Genomic DNA, 19,297 nt, shown 5'->3' with positions numbered 1-19,297 from the left:
ACACTTACCCAATCATACATTATACCTTAGAAGAACTACTACTATCTAGCAAATCCAGCCCACCCAGATACTACTTTAGGTAAAGGGGGCTTAAAATTATCTGCCTACCTAAGTGGTGGTCAGGCAGAGTGTTCTCCCCTTAGGTGTAAGGACTGGTGGTAAAAACCGTGAACCTGTCAGTTACTACTGGAGCATAAAGTATGCTTTCTTTAGATGTAACTGTGGAGAGGCTGGGAATGTGTATATGTATTATGATTGGGTAAGTATGCTTGAAGAAACATGTTTTACTAGGAGAAAATATTTTGTTTAGAAATTTTACCAAATCATAATACTTAGGAGAATAGGTAAGAGGAGGGAGGTACCATCTCTGGTTCCCTAGGGTATGTAAGAGACAGCTTCTAGGTAACCTGATTGGAAGAGACTCCATCTATTGGGGAGCGGCATCAATTAGGAGACCCCCCACAAATCCAGAGGAAGTCATGAAGACGCGTTTTAAGAAGCTGTTGATAGACCTGGAAATGTGACCTGTCGAGCTGCAGACACAAGTCCCACCAGATCAAGCTGGGCCCTTTGGGATCACAGAGATAAAAGCTTGAGAATGTGAACTCTGATCTCCATCCCACAGCCTGAATGTCAGTTCAAGAACAGTTCCAGTCGAATGCTATGCAGGTGGAAACTGTTCCATACTCGAGAGCCAAAAGGTGTGACAAGTTCATTTCTCTATATGCCGTGAAAATAACCCACTTACTTCTGGAAGAGATAGTCTGTGTTGATATTGTTATGTATATTTGATTTAATTTATATTTGATTTAATTAAATAGTTTGATTGTTAGTTTTAAATTTTTTAATCATTTATAGTAATGAAATTTTGTTTACTGGAATTTGACATTTTCCAGAAATCAGTCTGACCCGTTTTTTCCCCATAAACACCTAATAATAGAACTTTGTATCTAAAAGCTGACCAGGTCCCTGACCTTGATACAGAATTAGTAACAGCTGAAGCAAACAAGTTCTTTAAAAAAAATATTTTTTGTTCATTCTTATATGGATTTTTAGGGTGGAATCGAGGCTGTACTGGGTGAATATGACCTTACACATGTAAATAGCCTCTATTTCGAAATTCTGGTTTGCCTTCATATGCTTTCAGAGTGAGGGACTTCATGCCTGAACAATTCCCTAAACAACTGGTTGTAAGAACTGCTTTTTTCTGAGGGCCCGTTTAATATGATCCGGACATGCAGTTTCAGTAGCTCTGGAAAGGGATGAAACAACTGCTGCCGTGGTTGTTTGTGTAGATGAGGGAAATATCAGAATTTTCTGAGGACTTTCCGATACATGACTGATGTGGTAGATGATATATGACTTCTTCCATCTGAGTGGTGCAATGAGGATAAGGCAGCAGTCCCATTCTCTTGCTTTCTGTATCACTTTTGGAATCAGAGGTTTTGGAGGGTAGGCATATGCATCCAGTCCATTCTATTCTAATGACCTAGTGTCAACTGGCCAAGCTTTTGGGTCCAGGACTGGAGAGACAAAGGTTTGGAGTTTGGTATTCCATCTTGTTGCAAACTGGTCTACCAATGGTTGGTCCCATCTGGTACACACCCAAGTGAAAACGGAGGGAAGAAGAGACCATTCGATCTGTATTAGCTGACTATTCCATGACAATGAACTGGCTAGTATATTTAGGCATCCCAGGATATGGTGAATGTGTGCTTGGATTTGCTTTTGACAATACCACTTTAGAAAGTCCCACACCAAGACACAAAGTTCTGAGATTTGGTTCCTCTTTGTTGTTTGAGTTAAGTCACTACTGTGGAGTGTCAGAAAGAATAAGGACTACCTTGCCATTTAAATATACCTGCCATGAGTGAAAGGCTTTCACAATGGCCTTCATTTCCAGAATATTGATATGCAGATGGCGTTCCTGGGGAGACCATGCACTGCTGGCTTTCTGAAAGGATGGCAATAGTTGGGCTTCCCAGCTTTCTATACTTTAATCTGTACAGATTGTAATTTTGGGCAGTTGTACTTGCACAGGTATACCATTGTGAGCCAAATTAGATCACTCTAAGTCTGAAGATGGTGCCTCAGTTGTGTGCAGATGGTGAGGTTTTGGTCCAATGGGACACTTTTTTGGCCTCCATTGGGACAGAAGAATCATCTGCAATAGGCACATAAAAAGGTGACCTAGGACAATTACGGCAGCTGCCACATTGAGCAAGCCCAGTCTGTGAAGGAATTTCCATGCAGAAAAAGTTTTTCACACAAGTTAAAAAAAGCCACGACGGTGCAGATTTTCAATGCCTCATCCTGAGGGAGACAACTATTTTGCCGGTGTATTTAACTCCATACTAATGTGAATAAATTGTTCAGAAGATACTAAGTTGGATTTGTCCTTGCTGATGAGAAAGCCCAGATTTGGTAAGCAGTTTAACAAGGATTATTATGTCGCATTTTAAAACATAACTAATCTGATGTTTCTGCAGGATATCGATCAGGTAACTTGTTGCTGCTGTAGAAATGGTCCAGACATGTGTAATTACTCAGTTCTGGAGATGAGTGAAGACCCAGAAGCTGATGTTGAGTCCAAATCAGAGTGCCCTGAATTACTATTTAAGGTCACTGTAGGCAAATTGCTGGACCTTCTGGAAGACTGGTGAATAGGGACATGAAGGTAAGCGTCTTTTAGGTCCATACTGATGGCGTTATCTCCCTCTTGGACAGCGTTCAAAATGCACCGTGGTGTTTCTGTTGAGCACCAAGGGTCGTGAATGCAATAATTGAGGATGCCGAGGACCATGACCGTATGCAGAATGCCGTTTGCCTTTGGGACCAAGAAAAGTCTGGAATAAAAAACCCATAGAACATGTGTTTCAAATGCATTCCATCACCCTTTTCTGGAGGTCATTTATTTCTTGATACAAGGTGGTGGGTTTCAATGGGTCTGATGGGATGTTTGTAACTGTTGGGACTCTGGATAGGGAATGTGGAAAGTGATGTAGAGCCCTCAGAAAGTACTTGTTGAGTCCATGGATCATGGTAGCAAGTCTTGTTCCATTTGGCATCGAAGAATTGAAGCCTTCCTCTGAATGGGATGTGTGCAAAGGGCTGAGTGGAAATGACATCATTTATGAGGGAAGGAGGCTGTCGGGGGGAGAAATGTTGGAGTGAACTATAGGACCCTATTTGTGTTTTATCCGCTTTGGTTTGCAAGGACTGTGGCTTTTGCACAGTGGATCTTCAGTAGAATAGTTTTCTAGAGGATTGTCTCATGTGCAGCATTTGGGTGCCCTTCCTGAGTCCCCATTATATCCCTGTATCAATGCTGTGACTGCAGGGGAGGAAAATCTGGTCTCTTTTGTATCTTGTTTGTGGACTTCAATCTGGACGTTAAAAAGAAGGTTGGAGGATAAAGGCTGTTCTCACAGCTTGACCTTATGGTGGTCCTTCAGGAAAGTGGAGGTAGAAAGCACTGAGTTGCATTCTGCCAACTGCAGCTACAGCATTGGCAGCTCTATATAGTACTTAGATCATTCATCAGACCAACTCCCAGAAGTGTCCAGGTATAATATAATTTACAATATAATTATAATACTACCTGCAGAAATGTTCAAGGATGCCCCATACAAGTAAATCATGGAAGCATTGTGCCAGGGTGTTAGGAATGTCTGTACCAGCAATGATGGAATTATACAGATATAACAGAGTTTTGAAAGGCATAAAAGACTTGCATGCCCAAACCGTGAAGATATATAGGCTACCCATGCAAGTGATGAAGTGCTTTAAATTATGCAATGGCAACAAAGTGTTAGCAAACTGAAAGGAAGAACTTCGTAAGTAGGAGAGAAAAGTTGGAAACAGAGATCAGTATACTTTCCTTTCAGGTGACAGGACTCATCCAACTGAGAATGGTATGCTTCCAAGTTGAAACTGGCTTGTGAGGTATCTCTTGAGAGAAAGCATGCAGTTTTGCACGAGCAGAAGTAGGAACTGACAGGCTCTAAGACTTTGCTGCCAATCTTTATAACTAAGTGGAGATCACTCTGCCAGACTGAGACATGGGTTGGCAGACAACTTTTGGCTCTCTTTAGCTAAATGTAGTATCTGGAAGGGCTGGATTTGCGAGGTAGTAGAAGTTCTCCTAACGTATTATGATTGGGTAATGTTTTTAAGAAGAAACTTCTGCATAAAATAAATAAAACGCTGTTGATCATGCTGACACTGCTGCCAGAAAGTGATAGGTCAGATAAAAATAAAATAATACACCAAAGATTAACATTATCACTGCTGTGTGCACTGCAACTCACTGTCACCTACTTTTCATGGAAAGTCATATTCTTACAGAAGAATGTACCCAAACATGGTTCAGCACTGCATATGACAATGTGTTCAAGTAATGTAACTCAATGTAAGCTAATATTACCAGGTGTCGAATGTAGTTATTTTTTAGCCTCTGTACCAACTCCACCTCCAAATAAAATAATAGTCATATTTATCATAAGTGAGATAATGCAAATCTCAATTACAAGCCCAAGTTTGTGAAATTTAGTGAAATAAGGGCATACTACCTGTCACAAAATGCCATAAAACATATAATTTTAGCTGCATATAATGTTAGCGAATTTAGCAAGAAAACCAATGTTAACTATTTTACAATCAATAAGATGTGTGAGGAATCATATAAATGATAGAAAAGCTGATGTCAACTTGGACCAACTTGGATTGATGTTTTGTCTATAATTTTGTTTCAATATCACCATGCTGGCAGAGATCTGAATTATGTGCAGTTTGAAAATATGCTGTGTTGGAATAAATAACCACACCTCTGAGTAGAAAGAACATAGCATTCATGTACATATATAGTATTTTATTAGGCTGGGTAAAACAGTTTGGTTTGGTGTTATACTGCAAAGCAACATGTGAGGGTTATTTAGTACCAAAGCAGTTGGAGTAAGGTGCCTTACCTAAGAACACACGATGGTAGCCAACCTGGGCTGATCTAACAGTAGGATTTCAACCTGTACCTTTGTATTCACATGTCTGCCATGCCAACCACCAAGACACTGCAGCCCCTTTCCTACTCTCCAAAATTCATATTTTTCCTCACAATAAACAGTCTTTGTACAAGTCTTTGGTATGACTAAACTGGGGTTTGAACACGCTACCTTTTGCATCTAAGGTGGACTCTAACCAACAGGCCACCGGAGCAGTAAAGAATTGTTTGAAATCTTTAGGCTTGATATTTAGCAAAGAATAATAAAATTAGGTAATGAAACACAAGAAATTGCTTCTTTTGATGTAATGGATATGGTGCTGATCCCACTGCAGTTGGCATTGTGAAAATAACTAAAAATGAATTTCTTATAAACACTTGGACAAAAATTTATTTCCAGAAGTGACATGCATAAATGTACAACTGCAAGCCTACCTTTACAGTCGAAGCATGTTCATTGGTGATGAGCTGTGGTTTGTCATGACCTGATATGGTAGGGAGGAATGTCCACAGAAGTGTCACATTTGCCAAGGCTAAGGGCACCTTCAAGGGGTTCACAAGGTAGATCTCAACAGTTATGGGTTCTGTAACCAATACCATGATCAATAAAAAATTTGTAAACGAAAACTATTAAAAGTTACTTGCATGGTAACAATGAAAAATGCTGTTTGAAAGCAAAAATCCACTCTGAAATTGTCAATAAATTTAGCGCATTTAACAAATAAAATCTACTAATTAAAAATATTATAGAGGCTGTAAACATTCAGCCATCATTGTCATATACCAGCCATTGAAAATACAACAAAAACTTCCCAAAACAATGATTCCCATTAGTTAACCTTATTTGCATTTTTTAAATGCTTATCAATGCACCTTCAAACATTGTTAAAGGTGACTGTTGTATGTATGTATGTATGTATGTATGTATGTATGTATGTATGTATGTATGTATGCATGCATGCATGCATGCATGTATGTATGTATGTATGTACAGCACAGTCCCTGGGTTTAGTCAACCCAATGTTAGAAGAAAGGTGTATACAAATGCCTGAGATCATCATGGCTTAGGTCAAAGATCATCTTTTGGGTCATAGCTATATTATATTCTCCTGACATCACGTAGCCCCTTGAGAGAAGCAAAAATGTATTGGATATATTACTGATAAACAAGTTTTTATATACATTTCGAGGAAAGCTGTCCGAAGTCAAGTTTTACAGACTATTCAACATTTGGTTCATGTTTTCAGTTTGATAAATCTTGCTAACATGATTATGATATTGTAGGTCTGACGGAGAGAATTACCTAATGTGCATAGCAATTTTTGTGGATAATCATTGAAAAAACAAAGTAGAACATACTTTCTAGTCCCGAGTTGGGTATATGTATAGTTTGCATTAATTTACTTAATTACCTCTAACAAATCCTACTGGGTTAAATCTGTTTTCTGTTTTACTGCTGTAACACTGTATGGAGGGTCTGAAGATGACAGGAAGGGTTCCCCCATTAGCTGATGCCACCAGTAATTCCTCCAGTTTGTGCCACTTGGAGTTGTTCACATCCGCCTGGTCAAACCACACACCAGTAGCTGGGATTCTGTCTCCTATTAACGATAAATACAGTGATCATACAGAGTTTGTTACGTTCAAGATAGGAAATATTCTGATGTGGAACTTAGCAAATTATTAGTGACAAATCAGTATTTTTAAATGGTCCCTAATCATTTAAAGGCCACCAAGTGACAAATAAAGACATGTACTTAATCTATATGGGCCTAGTCTAGGATGCATGATTGCAGGATTCATAATAATTTCAAAAGGTATTTGCTGAAAATTCAAATGAATGCATGAAAATCACACATCATACAGCTTGCAAAAACCTTTATTTCTTCACTAAATCACTCCAATATTTAGAAAATTATCCTTTTATTCAACTAAAGAGGGAATTTCATTGCTAAATTTTCAGTTCTAGAACAAGTCATGATAATCACATGCAGTAAAACTCATGGCAAAAACCTGAATACTTTGAAGCAGTACTAATCATATTAGAAAAGAATTTGTCCCCACTAAGCCACTAGATGCGTTAAAGCCAATGTTGAGATCACCCAGTGTCACAAATACTGAGTTGCTATGGGTTGTTTTTCTTATATCCTACCAACATAAATCCAAACTTTGGTTCTTTTTATTGTATTTTTACAACCTACCAACACATGTCAGCAATCAAATGGCAGCTGATGGAGATAAAAAGCAGCAATCCATGGAAAACTGATCTCGGTAAAATCTGTGGTTCAAGAAGCAATTTCTATTAATGATATCAGTGGGCACATTGTTTCATCCTGAAACACAGTTATGTGTTTGAGGCTGTAATTTTCTTTGGTTACACATGATCTTATCGACAGTAAAGGTAAGACAGATGTCAGGTTCATCCTGTTGATGAGAAATAGGAAAGTAAGTAGTTTATTTTAATATGCACTGCGATGAACTGTCATTTTACTTTTAAAATAACAAACAGATTGTAAATGTATGATTTCTTCATTTTTTCTTGCATGTGTACTATCCATGCAGTTAAGAAATCAACTATATGAAACTTCCACACCATGCACATGATTTGGAACCAAATAATAGTTAAGATGTATTTAGCATTATAACTGTACATCAAGCTTTATAAAAAGTTTGTCTTTGAAACTTTTTATACTCAGTAACTGTAGATTTTACTAATCAAAGACAATGTAATTACTGTTTGGTTTCAAAGGCATAAGGTACCTCAAACAGGTTTTTGATAGAAATATACCATATAGCTCTATTTACTGTCTTTCTAAGACTTATGTTGAGTTCTCATACAATCTGTGCATTATAATAGTTATCAATTTTACATTTTACACATAACTATTGTAGATGAGTGGAAACTGCAATACTCAAATTAGTTACTTTCAGAGAACAGTAAAGCATTTAATAATTTCTTATAGTACTTATTCTATTATAGTTCACATCATTTACACAAGTTAATCTTACACAAGTTAATCTTACACAAGTTAATCTTACACAAGTTAATTGGCTTTCTTCACAAGATACTTCTGATCATGCAATGAATATACATTCACTTCACTGGCTAGGCATTTCAAGTCACAAATTTGACTCAAAGCTAATAAATCTGTAATAGCAGGCCATTTGTTAATTTAATAACATCCAGGACAAGGTAAATTCCAAACCATGATGGAACAAGGTCTTCACATGTTATCTGTGCTCTTCTAAAATTGTACTATCTCTGTATATTTCGTGGTTCAAATTGACTCGGGTACTTTGATGGCAAAATAAAAGCAAACACAGAAATATGCTCTCTTAGTTTAGCTACTAAGACTCATTGCTCCTGGTCACAAAGGATTGGTAAATCACATGATTAATGTACTATTTATGTTCATAAACTGATATCGTATTTGTTTCATATTACAAACATATAACAAAAGCTCAAAACATTACAATAATGTCATCATGTCATACAAGGGGAAAGTTTAAATGTCTGTGGCATCCAAGAGTACATAAATTTCACTACACTGATTGGTGATTTTATTGAAAAAATGGTGTGCATTTTGTCATGTTATAAGAATAATGTAACATTTGTGGTTATTTCACCATATTTGGTGTGACACTGCTATAACACAGTAGCTATATATATATATATATATATATATATACACACACACTTAACAATTCAATATGATTGTCGCAACTAGCACATGGCTATAGCTGTTTACATGCAACATGTAAATGTACTTATATTGGTCTAGATTTTGGTCAGCTGGAAACAGTATCATCTTGCCGAGGGGGTGAGGCTATTGATAAGGAAATGAAAACTACAACAAATTAAAAAGTTCAAGAAACATCTTTGCAAGATATCCCATCAGCAATTAACTTGACAGCAATATATCACTGTTTTCAAAAGACTGGAAATTTAATCTGCGTTTAATGCTGCCACTGGTAGTCACCGTAAGCATAATTTTTTTCCTGCAAGAATGAAACTGTCATGGCACAAAAAACTTCTTCCAGACACTTAGGAAAATGCAACAATCTGTCAGATTCTATTGCTTTTGTTGAAGTTTGGTGCCGACTTCTGATGAAAGGTTATTTGTTTTTATTGAAGATTGTATTTGGCTTTCTTTGAGGGTGCATGTGTTATTGCAGTTACCACTAAAAGACAGCTTTGGAGGACCCAATAGAAGTCTGTTTCTTATTGTGGTGGCAACATCAAAGAATAACATTGACAGAGATTAAATTTTTTTTTCATTAGTATTTGTAAAGAATGATCAGTGCTTCAAAAGTGATCCATTTTCTTTGAAGCTTCAGCAATACTACCTTTTCTGGTTAGGTGTTAAAAACAAATTTAATTGGGCATCGTTTGGTTGATTGCATCAATTACATTTCCTGCCTTCAAAAGTTGGTTGATTGTAGGTTAGTCCCAGTAGCACAGGTAGACCAACAAGTAGAACTCCATATCTGTTTGTTTTGTTTTTTGGGTTCTTTTTATTTGTTTGTTTTGTTTGGGAATTTTTGTGACATTTATGGTGGCAGAGTGATGCTGCCTTCCATGCATGCATCAGAAATTTAAAAAAAAAAGGCCAACACACACTGAATACACAGGCGTTCTGTTCTGTTTCTACAGAAAATATGAGTGTTCTGAAGGATTTAATTCTATCAGTGAAAAGAAGTGTACTTTTAATTACCATCCATATACTGAGGTCAGTCAAAATAAATATATTATTATTAGTGAGCAGCTGATAATCTGACACTCTTTCGTCCGAAAGATCCATTATGAGATAGTGCTTTATCCGGTTAATCTCCACCAGAAATGCTTTAAACAAAAACAAGGCCGAGATTTCACAGCATACAGTACTCAAGGCCATATGTCAAAATATGTGGATTATGATATATAATTTCACAGTTAAGGTGGACAGTCAATATGAACAATGAATCTATTTATCTAACGATATATAAATTCCAGTGCATTTTATATTAAGTTTGCAGCTTCCTTTCATGGTGCCTCTGAATTTCTTCACTCCAAACCAAAGCTGTATATACAAGTTTAAACAGCCAACAATGTCGAGGGAAAAAAATATATCACCAGATGGTAGATTTTGTCGCCAGTATGGAAAATAAATCGCAACTTGCGACACTGGTGAAGCCCAGTGTCATCCTTCAATAAACATTTTATACATTAATTTTCCTACTTTTAAGGAGAGAAAACTTTTTTGTGTACAAAATAAATACAAGTATATGAAATTGCAGGAGACACACCACAATTGTCTTGTATTAGAATTCATGCACGATCTCTTCCCCCAAAATGATAATAAACTTTTCACGTTTCTTTTCTTACTTTTATGAAATTCAAGTTATAATTCATGTCATAACGGAGCAGGGATCACAATATATATATATATATATATATATATATATATATATATATATGACCTGCCAACCTTAAAGAGTCTGTCTCAGCAAGGCAGTTGATCTTTTTCCGTAAGTTTTACCAGTTTTCAGTAAGGTGTAACAATATCATAAACTGCTATTGTAAAGCTGGAAAAAGTAATGAAAAGCTCAGTAATTGAAACATGCAGTGACGATAAACATTATGTTCAAATGAAAGTTTGTAAAGTATGCATAGACTTTATTTAGCACTAGTACAGATGCACAAACTTTAGTTCCAAACCCAATGCATCTCAATGGCTTGTTGCTATCTCTCAACTTGACATAATTCTTGGAAAGTCTTTTTCCATTTCACATGACAAAGGCAATCATATCTCCCCCCATGAGACATACTCAAATTGGCATGTTGTGTCCAATAAACATAATTCTGTCCCTTCCAGTTTTTATTCACAAGAATCTGAATATTGCTTTTTATTCTTCTGTGTTGATTATTAACACTTTTCAAGACTTATTTTCCCTTTTGTCTTAAACATGCGTCTCTTGCTGGAAGCCAGTTTAAAAAAATTCTATAATCAACAGTTTCATCATGCAGATGCTTTGCATGAACAAACACGTGCAGTTTAAAGCGTCTGATGTGCTGCTGTAAAGTTAGTCTGGTTCCCTGACTAATTCCACTCATTTTAATATGAAACCCGGATCCAAATCAAACACATATGTGCCAAGTATACAGATTTTTCAGCAATGATCTTTTTTCCGTAGTATCTGCTTTTATGCTGTATGTCCGTATTTTAAGGTTAATTTTCGTAAGACTTATGGCAAAATCGTAAGGGTTGGCAGGTCTCTCTCTCTCTCTCTCTATATATATACATATATATATATATACACATACACACTCACACATACATGCACACACATACAAAGAGAGTTCTGCACTGTGATAATTCTATCATCAGGTGGGGTTCCTCATTCCTAGAGCATTTCTGCACTGACCCACAATGTTCTCCTGGGGTGCACCAAATTAGTTGTTCATCCTCAGCCTGGAATCAATTAGCTTTTCATCACTCCACTCTCTTCCATCATATCCAATGTGAGGCTTCCTCTGCCTGTTTACCAACCTTGGCAACTCAATTCCTATGGCCAGGTTCTATAATCCCCATGACACTCAAGACACAACAAAATGTCTGAGCTGCAAAGCCATAGCATCCTATTTCCACATGCTGATTCCAGGTCTCCTGTCCATTCTGCTGGAACTTATGGATATCCATGAGTGGCTAATACCTGGATTATTTCTTCTCATGGCCTCCTCCATTCTAGCTTCCTATAGCACTGTCAGTTCCACAACAATAAATTATAAGATATTAGGTCTAAAGTTTGTATCACAGATGTCACTTTGGGAACTTCGGCTGTTCTTTCACATCTGCCTGCATTTCCCAATCTGGCAATACAGTTTGTATCACAGATGTCACTTTGGGAACTTCAGCTGTCCTTTCACATCTGCCTGCATTTCCCAATCTGGCAATAAAGTTTGTATCACAGATGTCACTTTGGGAACTTCAGCTGTCCTTTCACATCTGCCTGCATTTCCAAATCTGGCAATAAAGTTTGTATCACAGATGTCACTTTGGGAACTTCATCTGTCCTTTCACATCTGCCTGCATTTCCCAATATGGCAATACAGTTTGTATCACAGATGTCACTTTGGGAACTTAAGCTGTCCTTTCACATCTGCCTGCATTTCCCAATCTGGCAATATAGTAAAGATACCTCTTGATTCAGTCTTTTGCCTCTGTGTCTTGCCACTTCTCACAAACCTGATGGGGTCACTGTTCACTTGATGTTTCTTTCTCCTGGCTATATCCATGTTGCAGCAATCTCTTTGTCATGATGCCAACAAGGACCATCTCTCAGAGCTACAATGCTGGAAGACAGCATATGTTCTAAATTCGCAGGTCTCCCAAAATAAGTTTGCAATTTGGGTCTCCAGATAGTCCCCATGTCTTGAGGGTTGTTGCTGTGTTTTTTTGATGCAAAGGACGGACATAATGTGATCAGGATTTATTTAATATCCAATAAACTGGACAAGGAATGGCAATGTGTATAATACAATAATAGGCATTGACTGGTTCCCCGCTTTGTTTGCTCCCTGTGTTGTGCTCCTCTATTTGTATAGCAGAGTGCAATGCAGGGAACATACTAAATAAGGAACCAGACTAGCACAGGCAATGTTATGACGTAATAGCTTCCCCATACCTCGCAGGCTCTCACATGATTTCAATCGAGCTCAGCAAGATGTCATCTAGATGTTTAACCTCAATGCTTGTTGCACTAGAAAGTGATCTCCAGATTAAAATGTCGTGCACTAATAATCATTAGTGAAGAAAGTGAAAGAAGCAGAACACAAAAGAATAACTGTGGATCTAACTTTAATGAAAAAAGGAGAAAATAATTCGGCTGAGTGGAATATGGCACATCCATTAGGATTACTGGTGTGACTTCTGATCATGTGATTGCGAAGTTTGCAAAAGTGAATAATCCTTTCATGACAGGGTTTAAGAAATTTTAAAATTCTGCCCTCGTTCGCCACAAGATATCTGGAGAACACATTATAACCCAAGGCATTCTTTCACAACAAAGAAATCAGTAAACTTGCCGAGACAAATGCGTTATTTGGATTTCAAAGTCAGGGGGTCATTGCAGATTTTGTTGGCTTTTAACTTTGCTACAATAAAAAAAAAATCCTAAAGTTCAAGTATAACTTATTAGAAAGAAGATGAATCATTAGTCTCCTTGATTTTGGATAAATGTGTTCCAGTAGGAAGTACAATGAAACCGATGATAGTACAAATTTTATGACAGTAAATTAACGGCCATTTGATAAAAAAGATTAGGCTGTTTGTATTGGCTTGTATGTAATGTGTTGGTCTATAATACTGCTTCAAAAAGCTTATAAGGAGACTGTTAAAAGTACAACTTTAAAAGAAAAATGAACTAATAAAATTATTCTTTGAATGGACAATGCATTTGTTTGTTAATTGTACATGTTGGTTTATTTGCATGTTTAGAGAGAGAAAGAGAGAGTATGTTGTGCAAGTTGCAATATCCTATTTCATGCTGAAAAAGCATGGTCAGATGAAAATTTGTCAGTACATTTTTGACCCCCCACATTTCTTTATTGACCACCAGTTATGACACCAATGGGTTCTTTTTACCCTCAATTTTACACCCCTGTGGGATACACTGGCCAAGGTGTAGATAGGGTTAACATATTGAAACACTGGCTACTCAATATGTTTGCTAACGAGCAAATGGACTGTTGTTGTTGGAAAGTGACTGTCTTATCTTTCTGTCTATTATCTTGCATCTCTGTCTGCAAAAAGTGGAAGAGGAAGGCTATGAAAACTGAAGTAGTAGCTCCTTTACATGGAAGTACCAAACCATGAAGATGAACCACAAGTGACTGTCTGTGTGGAGGTACTAGTGAGGATGTGTGGAGGCACTAGTGAGGATGCATGGAGGCACTAGTGAGGATGTGTGCAGAGAGGCATGTGTACAGATAGGCACCTCTTCTCACCAAGTTCATGTTGCATAATGCCTTCAGAATGTTGACTATCATATGGTGCGTTACTCTGTTCATGACTCTGGCTTTGTGGCAAGACAATTCCCATACGCTGTCATTGCAAGCATTTTACACCAGGTAGAAAACAGCCAAAGATGCAGGTATGATGCTGCAACATTTTGAACCAGTTCTTAAGTAGCACTGAAAACCTCTCAATTGATTTTGTAGCATGGCAGAACAGACATATTCATTGTTATGTCCATGTCCAAGCTTCGAATATCAACACAGTAACAGAAATAATGTTACCCTACAATGTAAAATAAAAAAAAAACTCTGGTACCCCAGCTTCACAGACAGCTGGGAGAAATCTGGAATTGTATGGATTTTAGATGAACATGCCAATTTTAATATTTGAAGCCAATATATGGAATTTTCAATTCAGAAATAAGTGACCGCAGGGAAGCTTTGGATCCTTTATCTGCTTTTTCATTACCCTTACACCAATACAGACCTGTAACCTTGAGTGGAATGAATATCAGGATGACAAACAAAAAAAAATTGCAATTTGGAGGGAAAAAAATGAGGGTCAGAGTCTGCGACCATATGTTCACAAATACTTTTACAAAGAAATTGACATCTCCACTATCTTATGCTATTTACTGAATGTAAAAATGTATGCTACAGTCATACAGTGAAAATCTATCATTTTTCATTGTCATCTTTTCTGCTGATTCAATTAACACACTCAATACCAGCCTAAAAGATGAAAACAGGAAAATGATCACTTCTGTTCTCTTTGCGCAGCCATCATGAATCAATAGGTTAATTTAAAACTTTTTGTTGGCATTTTTAAAAACTGGAATTTTAGGCAAAACAGTGGGAAATTGGGATTTCAGGATTTTGAAGCAAAATTTGGGATGATTCTGAGTAAATCGGGACAAGTGGCAGATCTGCCAATCTAATTAGGCAGTCAACAGTACAAAATACCTTTTCCAGATTTAACAAAAAAAAAGTGTCTCTATGAATTTATGATTTCAATGGGTTGTTCAATTTAAGACTTTGCAAGGCATCCAGTTTGGAAAGTAAATCAGATAAGATGATAATTTTAATTTCTGAGAGGTTTTAATGTAGTTCAAGGATTATTTTTGGCTAACTTCTGCTGTTAAAATGGAGGCTTTATCCAGTAAATGGCTGGAAATGGTAACATCTGGAAACAAGAGGATTTGTTGAGGACTTTCAGAATTGGCAAAGGTCAAATATCAATCAGTGTGTATCAATGGTGGCAAACCAGGAAAATACAATTTCACTGCACTAGGAAACTGATTTTCCTATTTCTAAACAAGTATGAATTCATATGGCAGACGGTGGAGAAAAAGATACTGGTTTCTGAACATACAATATATCTGGGCCAAAAATAGGACAGTAGATTTGAATGATTAGTGGATAGTTAATAGAATACTGAGGAACCAATTTTGGTACTCTCAGATAAAGTTTGTTTCATCACTGAGGCTTTTTCTTTAGGTGGAAATTCTAAATGCTCACATAAACAGTCTACATCTATTATAGTGTATTGGTGGATTAATGAGGTAGTTAAAGATATTTTCCTTGATCTTAATTTGTTTAGGTAATGTATTCAATGCATAAATGAGCACTTATTACAGATCTTATAAAACTATGCCTATCAATGCATTACAAATGTGGATGCATTCATATATGCTTCATGACCTACCTTGTGGAGGCTGTGGTCTACTCCCCATCAGCACTCTGGTGGAATTGGAGTCCAGGGTTGGGAGAGGAAGTTCTGGTAGTGCTCCTGACAATACACCCATTTCTCCTGCCTCCTGTTGCAGTAACTGCTGTAGGGCAAATAATATATAATCACCACTTTTAGTCATGACTTCATGAACCTCCAGGCAAAAACATGAAAGCACAGGTAATAATTACAGCATTTTAATCAGTGTGATGAACATTTTTACCACCCCCCAACACTTTCCCCCAAAATTGGTGTAAGCAATCAAAATAGTCTTGAAACTAATTCTCAACCATAACAACTACCTTCAAATCTTAAGCATAATTTGAAAGTGGCAAGCAAATAAAACTCTAGCAAAGTACATTTCTTAAAAATCTGCATTATAATGATTTCACTCAGAAAAACTGAATATATTACTGTATTCAAAATACTTTTGTTTAATGCACATTTGTAAATTTTGATAACAAAATGTCTGCAGACCTACAAACTAAACTTTTGATAATCTGATGATTGGATACTGTATACTACAGAACTCTGTTGCTTTTAATTGGTAAAAGTTGTTTTACTAAATTTAAGAAGCATCAATGACAAGGTGAAATTTATAATTAATAATTCATACCCTGTAAACAAAGAGGTACTCTCTGAGGAAGGCATTTTGTTGGCTGGCTGTTTGCTTGCTATTCTCTGTCAGCAGGTGCTTGAAAGCTGCAGTTGCATTCTCCAGCTGCTTCAGGCTGTGAGACTGACGACCAAGTGTGAAATTAATGTGATCCTACAAAAAAAAGAAAAATACACATTAGTGTTTGTATAGTGCTACTTCCAAAATGGAATAAGGTTAAGAAATCTTACTCATGCATTATTTACTACCAATCTCAAATGAGCACTTTTCCTACTAAACCAAAATCACAATGTGGAATTAATGCAAAGTGAAAGCAAAAGAAATGAAATACTGAATGAATACAAGAAATTTTGAAGCTACATTTTTTTAAATATAAATTCAAGGATTTCTTTTGCTTTCTTTGCATGTTATTTCATTAAAGCACAAACATAATAAGAATAAATACAAAAACAAGAGTGCTCCCACTTTAACATTCTTGAACATAGAAAAAGAAACTCCGTAAGTGCATTTTAACTTTGTTCCAAACAAGCAAAGTTTAAAGATAACCATGGATGAAAAATGGTAAATGTAAAATCTGAATGCACTTTTGTGACCATTAATGAAAAATGAGATGGCAGAAGAAAAGCAATCATGAATAGAACACAAACTGAATGCTAACAAAATGGAAATGGAATTATCTGTTATGGGGTCTGCACAATGTCAACTTACAACAGACTTGTTGCCAGTATGTGGCTTTTCAAGATAAATCATTGCGTTGAATGTGCAGCTAAAGGAATCCAATACATACAGCTATGCATTACAGTTCTTTTCAGAAAAAAGAAAATCAATATAAGAAATCGATCAAACAATAATAAACTGAAATCAAATTGGAAATTTAAAGGCAATACCAAATTCCCAAAATCCACACACAAAAATCAATTGTTTATTCTGTATTCCACAATGACTGCAAAGTTGGCAATGTGTAAAATGTGCAACTGCATCTAAAGCAATATACTTCACAGGCAACATGGCCATCTGTTTAACTGATGTCAGTGCAACTGCATCTAAAGCAATATACTTTACAGCCATCACAGCTCTTTAATTTATGTTATGCAACAAAAGCAGTCAAACTAAATACAAACCCTGCAACAAGTAATTTTACCAGTGAAGCAAAAATGGAATGCAGACAGAATGAAGAATGCAAATGAAGAGATGAAGAATACTATTTAAAACCTAATGCAAAATACAGAACACAGAATGATGAATGGTCAAAAACATATTGAATGCATTACATGCATGGATTTGAAACTGTATCTGTTTTTCACGTTTAAAAGCCTTTTGCATGATAATTCAGGATCAGATTCTTTATATTTCACAAGAGTACTAACTTTTCACCACTTACAAGCTGTGAAATTGTTTTCAAAACTGCTACTGATGTGAAGACATTGGCACTGGTAGTTGTGTCTGTACGATGTTTATTGCAATGAAACTCATTGTTTTATTGTTTACATCTATTGCAGTTGCAGAAACATATTTCTAATTTTATGGATTTTCTATTGTAATGAAGTATACTTTTATTAAGATATGGAAGTAATAGTTTCTTCCATTTAACACATTTTAACAGTAATCAAACTTTGGTAAACGTATTCTATATGAAAGAAAATTACAGGAAATGATTATTGAAGAAATAAATGCAAAATCTGAATACATTCCTGAGACAGTCAATTATAAAAAAAAAGATGTTAGCTCAATGAAAATCATAAATGGATGGTAAATGGATCACAAATGAAATACAGATTTGGTAAAATTACCAGTTTCAGGGTCTGTAACACGAATAAATTCAAGTAAAAAATTTTTTTATTTCTTTCCTGATGACTATTACATTTTTACAATTAAATGAAAATAATATCTTCACAAAATCACACAAAGAATATATACCTTAAAGAAGTCAATATGCTTAGCCTAATTAGTCAGTTTGGGGTATTTATTTGCTTAAATCAAAGTGAACACATGCATTTTCTTTTGTGTATTTAACATCATGACATTCAATTTAATTTGATATTGCTTCAAGAAAATGCCTTTTATTTTGACTATATACAAAACCTGCTATCAAAAGCTTCTATTATCAGTTACATGCTTTACTTTAAACACACAAGATTGTCTTACCTCAGCTAGTGACCAATTCTTTCCTTTGTATACTTGCATCGCCTGGGAATATGTCCTAAGCGCATGTTTCCGCTAAAATGATAAAGCAATACAAAATTATCAAAAGCTGGATTGTGAGAGTAAAGATTTCATGGCATACTTACTGATATTAATATGTATATTCAGTGTGATCTAACTAAAGCACATTTCATTATAGCACAAATTCAGATATGACAGATTTGTGGTGTTGTACCTGAAGATTTGTATATTTGTTCGAGCATGAAAAATAAATATATTAAGAAAACTAATGTGTAAAAAGTTAATTATCAATTTGGGGAAGAGGATGTGTCTGAATTTGTATACATTATAATTATAGCATGGCTCCTGAGATTTTACAATATTTCACCAATTATCTGAAGAAGTGCAAAGTCTGTGCCAAAATAAACAAGAATTTGATTTAATAATTGGGCAAGAGGTGATGCATTCTTCAAGTAATATACTGTCTTATGACTGCATTTTTTTTGATATGAATAAAGATGAACAAAGTTTCTTTTTGTAAATATTCATTTCAAATTTATCAGTAGGCAAACACTGCCCTTTCATCTAAGCTTAGTTTTGAAAGAAGTCAGCTCACTGACAATCTGATTACCTTATATACCATACATATTAGGCCACAATAAAATAATTATTTATTTTCCTGTCCCAGAACTTATGGTGAAACTTTTTTTCACCAAAGTTATATGCCCCAAGACTAAATAAATATTCATGCACCAATAGAATGGATTGTACGTGTGCAGGAGAAGGATTGTGTTGATGAGATAATGCTGCATTGGATTA

General features: G+C 36.0%; 1 protein-coding gene across 2 annotated transcripts in view; it reads right to left on the bottom strand.

The window, feature by feature from the left end:
• The window catches only part of LOC149782788 (trafficking protein particle complex subunit 8-like), a 175,596-nt gene that overhangs the window by 57,358 nt on the left and 98,941 nt on the right, over positions 1–19,297 (bottom strand). For both annotated transcript variants that reach the window (XM_089934298.1, XM_089934299.1), the window contains exons 13-17: positions 18,482–18,553; positions 16,337–16,489; positions 15,697–15,823; positions 6,409–6,597; positions 5,432–5,580 (exon numbers count right to left, since the gene is read on the bottom strand). In XM_089934298.1, coding sequence (XP_089790424.1) covers positions 5,432–5,580; positions 6,409–6,597; positions 15,697–15,823; positions 16,337–16,489; positions 18,482–18,553 — 690 coding nt within the window. The remainder of the gene's footprint in view (positions 1–5,431; positions 5,581–6,408; positions 6,598–15,696; positions 15,824–16,336; positions 16,490–18,481; positions 18,554–19,297) is intronic.

This window comes from Sinohyriopsis cumingii, chromosome 15, assembly GCF_028554795.1.
Source record: "Sinohyriopsis cumingii isolate HCF-2022 chromosome 15, ASM2855479v2, whole genome shotgun sequence".
Taxonomy (NCBI): domain Eukaryota; kingdom Metazoa; phylum Mollusca; class Bivalvia; order Unionida; family Unionidae; genus Sinohyriopsis; species Sinohyriopsis cumingii.
Note: the sequence above shows the minus strand (reverse complement) of the source record. Positions and strands in the feature narration are given on the sequence as shown.